The 10,785-nt window shown below is 33.6% G+C and overlaps 1 protein-coding gene across 1 annotated transcript; it reads right to left on the bottom strand.

Annotated features, from left to right (window-relative positions):
* Positions 1–9,456: 9,456 nt before the first annotated feature.
* Positions 9,457–10,407, bottom strand: LOC123248740 (olfactory receptor 2A1/2A42-like). The gene has a single exon (XM_044677595.1). The coding sequence runs from the start codon at positions 10,387–10,389 to the stop codon at positions 9,457–9,459; it is 933 nt and encodes a 310-aa protein (XP_044533530.1). The 5' UTR covers positions 10,390–10,407.
* Positions 10,408–10,785: the final 378 nt, after the last annotated feature.

The raw sequence follows: 10,785 nt of genomic DNA on the forward strand, positions 1-10,785 counted from the left end.
AGGTATACCATCATGTCATCTGCAAAGAGTAATAGTTCATTTCCTCATTGCCTATTTTGATCCCTTCAATTTCTTTTTCTTCTGTAATTTCTACTGCTAGCATTTCTAGTATAATATTAAAGAGTAGTGGTAATAAAGGACATCCTTGCTTCACTCCTGATCTTATTGGGAAGGCATCTAAATTATTCCCATTGCAAATGATACTTGCTGATGGTTTTAAATAAATATTGTTTGTTATTTTGAGGAAAGGCAACTTTAAGACTATATTTTCTAGTGTTTTCAATAGGAATAAGTGTTGTATTTTGTCAAAGGCTTTTTCTGCGTCTATTGAAATAATCATGTGATTTCTATTAGTTAGGTTCTTGATATTGTTCAATTATGTGGATCATTTTCCTAAGATTAAGCCATCCTTGCATTCCTGGTATAAATCCTACCTGGTCTTGGTGAATAATCCTTATAACTTGCTGTAGCCTTTTAGCTAGTATTTTAATATTTTTGCATCTATGTTGTAAGGACAAGTTTGCAAAGGACAGTTTGGAATGGTGAAAAAGGATGTGATTGACAAGAGCAGCAGGTGAGACCAGGAGCAGAGGCTTGTGGAAAAAAAAGAACCTGAGAGTAGGTCTTTAATCTCTGAACTCTGAGAGGAATGGAGGACTCTTGCTCCACCTTAAGATTGAGAGAAGACTGTTTAAAGGTTTCCTTGTTTATCTCCATACCCAAAGACTGATTGCTGTTCCTGATATCCAGTACAACCATCAAAGAAGAGTTCTAATATTTTTCAGTGGCTAAAAGGGCTCGGTGGACCTGCCTGGCCACTGAGCCAAACACAAAGACTCTATGTCTTATCCTTGCCTTTCAATAGAGACTCCTTATTATCCTATATAATCTGTTAGCTTATCTTAGTTATCAGATATAGGGGAGGGAAGGAGAATTCCTGGTCAAAGGAGGCTGGCTTGACCAGAGAAGAAGGACCTTTATACATCTGGATAGAATATGGCTATCTCTTCCCCACATCCCTCACCCATCCTAGTTCATAATTACAATAAATTAACCTTTATTATTAGCAGTCAGATAACATGTTCTTGGGAATATTGGAAGCAGAGAGAAGAGGGAATTGGGAAACACTGTCTAGAAAGCCTGGCTATGTAAAATCCAAGGCTGTCTGTCATTCAGCCTTACCTCGGGAAGGTTGGGTTCTTAAAGGCTTTTCTTGGGGTCCAGGCATTTAAGTCAAGTCCTGGGGACATGTAAATACTATCCCCAAAGAAATCCCTTATCTGTTCACTGACACCTGCCCATCTCTCTCCGTTACACCCATTTTACAGAGATATCCTCTTCATACCCTCCAAATAAGAAGAGAGTCCCCTAGATAGGTTCCATTCACACAAGCCTATCTGATCAAATTAACATCTTGAGACTCTTAAATAAGCAATCCTTACAATGTTCATTAAGGATATTGGACTATAGTTTTCCTTCTCTGTTTTTGGCCTTCCTGGCTTAAGAATTAGTGCCATACTTGTATCATAAAAAGAATTTGGTAAGACTCTTTCTTTGCCTATTTTTTCCAAATAGTTTATAGTATTGGGATTAATTGATCTTTAAATGTTTGATAGAATGCACTTGTGAATCCATCTGGCCCTGGGAATTTTTTCTTAGAGAGTTCCTTGATGGCTTGTTCAATTTCTTTTCCTGATATGGTATTATTTAAGTATTCTATTTCTTCTTCTGTTAATCTAGGTAATTTATATTTTTCAAAATATTCATCCATTTCACCTAGATTGTCATATTTATCGTCATAAAATTGAGTGAAATAGCTCTTAATAATTGCCTTAATTTCCTCTTCATTAGAAGTGAGATCACACATTTCATTCATGATACTGTTAATTTGCTTCTCTTCTTTTTTTCTTAATTAGATTAACAAATCCTTTATCTATTTTATTTGTTTTTTTTTCAAAATACCAACTCTTAGTCTTATTTATCAGTTCAATATTACTTTTACTTTCAATTTTATTAATTTCTCCTTTGATTTTTAGGATTTTCAATTTGATCTTTTTTGTAGGGTTTTTAATTTGTTCTTTTTCTAGTTTTTTTTAGTTGCACACCCAATTCATTAATTTCCTCTTTCTCTTTTTTGTTAATATAGGCTCTGAGGCATATAAATTTCCCTTGAGTATTGCTTTTGCTGTATCCCATAAATTTTGATATGTTGTTTCCTCATTGTAATTCTCTTCAATAAAATCAGTAACTATTTTTATAATTTGTTCTTTAACCTACCAGTTTTGGAGAATAAGATTATTTAATTTCTAATTAAATTTTATTTTGCCTCTCCATGTACCCTTACTAATTACAATTTTCATCACATTATGATCTGAAAAAGTTGCATTATTATTTCTGCTTTTCTGTATTTGTTTTCTATGTTTTATGCCATGCGGTCAATCTTTGTAATTCAGTACCATGTGCTACTGAAAAGAAGGTATATTACTTTTTATCCCTATTTAATTTTCTCCATATATCTATTAACTCTAATTTTTCTAAGATTTCATTCACATCTCTTACTTCTTTCTTATTTATTTATTTGATTTATCTAGACTGATAGAGGAAGGTTGAGGTCCTCCACTAGAATAGTTCTACTGTCGATTTCCTCCTTAAGTTCCTTTAGTTTCTCCTTCTAAAATCTGGATGCTTTATCATTTGGTGCTTACATGTTGAGAACTGATATTTCTTCATTGTCTATACTTTTATCAGGATGTAATTACCTTCCTTATCTCTTTTAATCAGATCTATTTTTTACTTTGGCTTTTCAGATATCATGATTGCAAATCCTGCCTTCTTTTTCTCAGTCTATACCCAATAAATTCTGCTCCATCCTCTTACCTTTACCCTGTGTGTGTCTACCTGCCTCATGTGTGTTTCTTATTGATGCCCTATGGTAGGATTTTGATTTTTAATCTACTCTGCTATCTGCTTCCATTTTATGGGTGAGTTCATCCCATTCATATTCAGAGTTATGATTACCATCTGTATATTCCCTATCATTTTGATTTCCTCTTTAATTCTATTCTTTCTTCTTTCACTATTTCCTTCCACATCAGTGTTTTGCTTTTAATCATTCCCCCCTTTTTCCACCCTTATTTTATTTTCCTTTCCACCCCCTCTATTCTTATTCCCCTCCTATTTCTCTTTAAGGTCTATTAATCACCCTTCCCTCCAAGTTTTCCTTCCCTTTTAATACTCCCCACCCCACATCCCACTTTCCATATTCCCTTTCAATTTCTCTATAGGGTAAGAAAGAATTCTACATCCCAATAGATCTGGTTGTTCTTCCTTCTCAGAACTGATTCCAGTGAGAATAAGGTTTAAGTATTACCTATTACAACTCTCTTCTTCCCCTTGTTATAATAGTATGAGCTTCTTTATGTGGTATAATTTTTCCTATTTTACCTCTTCCTTAGTGTTTCTCTTAGCATCATCCTCTTTTTTGTTCCCCCCAATTTTATATCATCTTAAGCATCTTAATATCACAACCTCTGCCTATGAATATTTCTTCTCTACTATGGTAATGAAAAAAAAATTTAAGAGTTACAGATATCATTTTTTCATGTAGGAATGTAATCAATTTGACCTTATTGAAGTCCTTAAATTTTTTCCCCTCTTTCTTGTTTACCTTTTCATGTTTCTCTTGAGTTTTTTATTAGAACATCAAATTTTCTCTTTAGTTCTGGTCTTTTCTTTAGGAATGCTTGGAAATCTTCTATTTTATTATATGCCCATACTTCCCCCTGAATGTATATAGTCAGTGTTGAATGGTTGGTGATTCTTTGTTGTAGACCTAATTCTCTTGCCTTTCTGAATATCACATTACAAGCCTTGTGGTCCTTTACTGTGGAAACTGCCAGATCCTGTGTAATCCTGACTGGGCTCCTTGATATCTGAATTGTCTCTTTCTGGCTGTTTGAAATATTTTTTCTTTGATGTGGAAGCTCTTGAATTTATCTATAACATTCTTGGGAGTTGCCTTTTGGGGATTTAATGTAGGGAGAGATCTATGGATTTATTGCAATGCCTTTTTTGCCCTCTTATTCAAGAATATCAGGGCAATTTTCTTGGATAATTTCTTGCAATCTGATGTCAAGAAATTTTTTTTATTTTTTGTTACAGACTTTCAGGAAGTCCAATAATTCTCAAATTGCCTCTCCTAGATCTGCTTTCTAGATCTTTTGTCTTTCCAATAGGATATTTCATGTTTCCTTCTATTTTTTTATTCCATTGATTTTGCTTTATTAATTTTTGCTGTATCATGAGATCATTAGCTTCTCCTTGCCCAAGTCTGTCTCTAAAGACTGATTTTCAGCTATGATCTTTTTATTTTCTTTTTTGATTTGGTCTATCCTGCTTTTCATGACTTCCAGCAGGTCAAGTCTGTTCTCCAATTTCCTTATTATTTCATTTGATTTCTGTACCTCTATTTCTATACGGGTAATTTTGTCTTTTAAGCTATTATTTTCTCTTTGTATTATTTTCATTTCTTTTCCTCACTTTTCTTCCAATTTTTCTTCTATTTTTCTTCTTCGTCTTTGAATTCCCTTTTGAGTTCCTCCAGAGCTTGTGACCAATTTCCAGTTTGGATGTGTTTGCTTGTTTCTCACTCTCTTTTGTTGCTACTGTATTTTGCTCTTTTTTCTCCATAGAAATTTTCAGGGTCAAAAAGAAAAGAAAACAAAACAAAAGAAATGACATTTTTAGGGTTAAGAAGGTGTTTTTGCTGTTGCTTATTCCTTTTGCCACTAGAGGATTGGGATTCCTGCATATTGGTGGTCATTGCTTTCTTAGCTTCTATTTTGCAGGGCTTTGCTTTGGTACTATATTCTTTTCTCTGTCAGAAGCCTGAGTGAGGGCAGGTAGATCTTTAATATTCTTTGTGTAGTGCCCACTTTAAAGCATTTTACCCTGAGGCTATTTTCCTCAGCTTCTGCTCCTTGGATTTTCAATTGCACTGTGTGTTTTGTCCTGAGGCTATTTCCCCAGCCCCTGCTGCCTTAGCTCTGGCCAGCTGTGTTACTGCTCAAATTCTGTATTTTTTAGCCTTAAGTCTCACTGCCAAGGCCTGGCACCTTACCCTCAATGGTAAGCCTGTGGTGCTTTCATCTAGCAACCAAGAATGTGGAGATTTCTCAGGCCCTTGTTCTAACTGGTGTGGTAGATGATGTTGCAGAGGGGTGGTCAGCTTGCACTTTGATCAGTGCAGTTTCATCCCCTTATAACATGGGAATTACCAGTCATTTCCTACATTTCATGCTGTTTTGAGTGGGAGAGCCCCTTTGCTTGTCCAGTTTTGATTTCTATCCTTTTGAGATGCTTTTTAATGATTGGTTGGAAGGAGATTCAGAAGACTCCTGCTACTACGCCACCATCTTGGCTCCCAGATTGTCATTTTATTTGTTTTAGTTATGCCCAAATATGAACAATTAATATTTCTCTAATTGTTTAAATCTGACTTCATATAAAAAGTATTTTATGATTATGTTTATGTAGTTCCTGGGTTTATTTTGGCAGGTACTCTCCCAGGTATATTATTCTGTTTATGGTTATTTTAAATGTGGAATCTTTTCCTATTTTTGCAAATCTTTGTTAGTGCCATATAAAAATGCTGATGAGTTTATGTGTATTTATTTTATATGTTGCTGCTTTGCTAAAATTATTGAAAATTTCAACTAACTTTATTTGAATATCTAGAATTTTCTATATATACTGTCATGTCATCTGTAAAAAAGAGATATTTTACTACCTCTTTGCCCATTCTGATTCCTTCCATTACTTTTACTTCTCTTATTGTTTTGCTAGTATTTTATTATAATATTAAATAATATTGGTGATAATATACATCCTTGTTTCACTCTTGATCTTAAATTGGGAAGGTTTCTAGTTTGTCACCATTACAAATAACATCTGCTAATGTTTTTAGGTAGATACTTCTTATTGTAAGAAAATATTAATTTATACTTATGCATTCTGGTGTTTTTAATAGGAATGAACATTCTATTTTGTCAAAGGCTTTTCCTACATTTTTGATATAAGTATAATTTTTGTTACTTTTGTTATTGAAATAATCAATTATTTTGATGATTTTCTTCATAGTAAACCAACACTTGATTCCTGGAATAAATTCTGTTGAGTCACAATGTGCAATCATTGTGATATATTGTTGTGGTTTTCTAGGTACTATTGTTTGGGATTTTTGCATCCATATTCATTAATAAAATTGGTCTATAATATTCTTTCTCTCCTTTTTTCTTCCTGGTTTATGTATCAGTACAATATTTGTTTCATAAAAGGAATTTTGTAGGACTCTTTTACTTAGTCTTTCAAATAACTTAATATTGGAATTAATTGATTTTTAGATGTTTGATAGAATTCACTTTTAAATCCATCTATTCATGATTCATTTTTCTTATGAAATTCATTTATTTAGTATGCATTTTCTTTTTCTAAAATAGGTTCATTTAAGTATTCAATTTCCTCCTTTATTAATCTAGGCAGTTTATGTTTTTGTAATGTTCCATTTCTCCTTCATTGTTTGAATTTTTGGCTTAGAGTCAAAATAAATCCTAATAATTTCTTTGGTTTTATCTTCATTGATGGTTTATTCATCCTATTAATTTTTCATGCTGACTTGTATTTCTTTTCTCCTTTAAATTTTTTACTAATCAATGGCTTTTCTATTTTGTTGATTTTTTTCATAACATTAACTACTATTTTTATTTATTAATTCAATGGGTTACTTATGTTTAATTGATTGATGTTGCCTTTGATTTTTAAGATTTTGAATTTGGTGTTTAATTAAACATTTTAATTTGTTCTTTTTTTAAATTGATTTTCAAATTAATTGATCTGTTCTTTATTTAATTTACACAAGCTTTTACCTAAGCATCAGTTTTCCTCCAATTACTGTTTTTGTTTTATCTCATGAATTTTGATGTTATCTCATTATTATTTTTTTAAATATAATTATTTACTTTTTCTGTGACTTATTCCTAAATCCACTCATTGTTTTAGTTTTTACTTTGTGTAACCATGGTCTCTTGTTATGTAATTTTTGCAACATTATTTTCTCAAAAGGATAATTTTAATATTTCTGCTTTTCTGCATTTAACTATGAGGTTTCCATGCTCTAACAAAGTGTCAATTTTTTAAAGGTATTATATATCACTGAGAAGATATACTCCTTTGTCTTTCCATTCACTTCTTTTTTTTAAAATTTAACTCTTACCTTCTGTCTTGGAGCCAATGTTGTGTATTGGCTCCAAGGCAGAAGAGTGGTAAGGATAGGCAATGGGAGTCAAGTGATTTGCTGAGGGTCAAACAGCTGGGAAGTGTCTGAGGCCAGATTTGAACCCAGGACCTCCCCACTCTAGGCCTGACTCTGAATCCACTAAGCTACCCACCTGCCCCCTTTCCATTCACTTCTGTCCAGATACCTATCATATTTAGCTTGTTTAAGATTCCATTTATCTCCTTTGCTATTTAATTTTGTTCATAATTATCTAGTTCCAAGAGGCCAAAGTTAAAGTCCTTCACTATTATTGTTTTATTATCTATTTCAACCTGTAACTCATTTAGCTTTTGCATTAAAATTTTGGATCCTATAACATTTAATGCAAATAGGTTTAATATTTGAAATGCTTCATTATTTATAGTATCTTTTAACATGATAGAGCTTCTCTGGTTATCTCTTTTAATTACATCTATTTTAGCTTTAACTTTGTCAGATGAAGCATAGTATATTCTCCTCAACTTCTTTATTTTCTTTTTCTTTTAGATGGTCATCCCAGTGTCGTTTTTTTTACTCCATAATACTCTTTTATTTTTAGGAAAAAATTTTTTCCATGGTTACATGATTCATGTTCTTACTCTCTCACCCCACCCCACCCCCATAGGCAATGCACATTTCCACCAATTTCTTCATGTGTCATTGTTCAAGACCTATTTCCATATTATTGATGATTGCACTTGGGTGGTCCTTTAGAGTTTACTTTCCAAATCATGTCCGCATCAACCCGTGTGCTCAAGCAGTTGTTTTTCTTCTGTGTTTGCACTCCTGTAGTTCTTCCTTTGAATGTGAGTAGCTTTCTTTTCTATAAATCCCTCAGAATTGTCCTGGGTCATTGCATTGCTGCTAGTACAGAAGTCCATTACATTTGATTTTACCAAAGTATATCAGTCTCTGTGTACAGTGTTCTCCTAGTTCTGCTCCTTTCACTTTGCATCAATTCCTGACGGTCATTCCAGTTCACATGGAATTCCTCCAGTTTATTATTCCTTTGAGCACAATAGTATTCCATCACTAGCATATACCACAATTTGTTCAGCCATTCCCCAATTGACAGGCATACCATCAATTTTTAGTCTCTTTGTATCTCTCATTTTAAGTATGTTTCTTATAAATGACAACCTTCTTACCCTTTATTTACTCATACGAAATCTGTTCCAAAGACACTATACTTTTTGCTCTTCTAATACATGATACTCCATATTATGAATGCATGCCTTTTTTTCTGGCACTCCTCCATCCTAAATGTTTTCCCTACCCAATAACTCTTGCTTTCACTGTCTTCCTTCAAGTTTTGGCTGACATCCCACATTATGACAAATGATCTTTCCTGATAGTCCCCAATATTATTGCCTTATATCTAAGATTACCTTCCATTTATAATGAACATAATTTGCATGTCAATTTTTATTTAAATATTGTCATTTGCATTAAATGTCAGATTCTTGATAATAGGAATCCTGCTTTGCATTTCCTTGAATCCTCAGGGTTTAGCATAATATTTGGGATACAGTAAATATTCAATAATACTTGCTGACTGAAAGGATGTATGAAGAAAGTAACCCCTAGGGAAGAGATTTAAAAAATTTTTCTCTATATGCTTTGAAGATATTGGTGATTCTAAATATGGGTAAAGATATGGAACATTTAAGATACTATCTTTCTGGACATAATTATTGGTTATTCTTGATTAATTATCTTTTTCCTTTCACTTTTATTCTTTGAAATATATGAAGGCTCTATGAAGAGTGAAGAGAGGAATAGAGTCATAAGTAAATGTAATATAAGAGGAAATTATGTTAATATTTATTTCAATAAAATTAGTTAGTAGTTAGTATGTTGAATTTATTAGTTTCCCTGCACTTACATGGAGGGTCTGAGAAGATTAGAAACAGAAAAAATATTTCAATGAGAACATAAAAATATGGAGCCATGAAACAGTAAGAAGAAAATTCTGGGTAAAAAATAAGAGGTTAAAACCTATAGAAGTGCTCTGGCAGGAGACATAGGTGTGAATTTGGACAAAAAAAATGTTTAAGAGTAATTTAAATCCATGGACTTTTTATGAACTCCAAAGGCTACCTTCTTATCTCTTTCTCTATCAAAGTAAAATTGTATTCACTCCCTTAGCCTATTCTATCCTTCCTAAGCACTCTCCTTAGGGCACCCTTTACTTCTGAATTTCTCAGGCTATAGATCAAAGGATTAAGAGAAGGATTAAAGAAACTATAAAACAGGAAAAGAATTTTCTGTTGCTCACCAGAGTTCTTGGATTTAGGGGTCATGTAAGTGATAATAGCACTACCAAAGAAAAGTCCAACCACACATAGGTGGGAGGAGCAGGTGGAGAAGGCTTTCTTTCGTCCCTCCCCTGACTGGATTCCCAGGATAGCACTAAGGATACGTGTGTAGGAGATTAAGACTAAGCAGAGGGGCCCAACTAAGATAAACACAGCAACAACAAAGATGACCAATTTGTTGAGCCATATGTCTGCACAGGCAAGTTTCAGCACAGATAGTAATTCACAGAAGAAATGATTGATTTCTCGAGGCCCACAGAAGGGGAGCCTAATCATGAGAATGACATGGACCAAGGCCAGGAGGGACCCAAATGCCCAAGATGTGATGACCAGTGCAATACATACTCCCCAGTTCATAATGAGAGTGTATCTGAGGGGATGGCAGATTGCCACATATCGATCATAGCTCATCATTACCAGCAGAAGACATTCAGTGTGGGCAAACATCAAAAAGAGATAATTCTGCATTATGCACCCTACAAAGGAGATGGGCTTGGCTGGATCCAGGAGATTTGCCAGCATCTGGGGGACTGTGTTTGAAGCATAACAGATGTCAACAATAGCCAGCTGTGAGAGAAAGAAGTACATGGGAGTGTGGAGTCGGGAATCAAGACAAATCAGGCTCAAGATGACTCCATTTCCCACCAGAGTGAGGATGTACAGTAATAAGAAGAGCCAAAAGAGAACCATTTGCACCTTTGGGCTAACCAGAAATCCCAGTAGAATGAAATCTGTCACTGTGGTCTGATTGTTTTCCATAACTCTATGAAGAAAACAAAGACATTAAAAGAGACATTAAAATGCAAAGTTTAATTCACTTCTACTCAGTCTCATAAAAACAATATCTGCTAATCTTTGTTCGTTCTTCTTTTTTTGACATTGGGGGAGATGGCAAAAGGGAAAGAAGGAAAAAAAATTAGAAGTTCTTCTAATGATTCTCTAACTTGCTGTCCTATAAGTGAATTTGTAGACTATTTTAATCTGACATAAAATTGTTCCCCTTCTATAGATAAAGTTTAAAAATGGTCTGATAATACATGAAACTGTATGTGTGTATAACTACATAAGAATACATATTTACTTTGTAAAGTTTTACAATGTAAGCAGAAGAAATGTCTTGTGATGGAAAGGAAGAATGTTATACTGTCTTAGGGA

Source organism: Gracilinanus agilis, chromosome 5, assembly GCF_016433145.1.
Source record: "Gracilinanus agilis isolate LMUSP501 chromosome 5, AgileGrace, whole genome shotgun sequence".
NCBI classification, from domain to species: domain Eukaryota; kingdom Metazoa; phylum Chordata; class Mammalia; order Didelphimorphia; family Didelphidae; genus Gracilinanus; species Gracilinanus agilis.

Coding starts and splice junctions, on each gene's coding strand:
- LOC123248740 (XM_044677595.1), bottom strand. CDS start 10,389: ATGGAAAACAATCAGACCACAGTGACAGATTTCATTCTACTGGGATTT.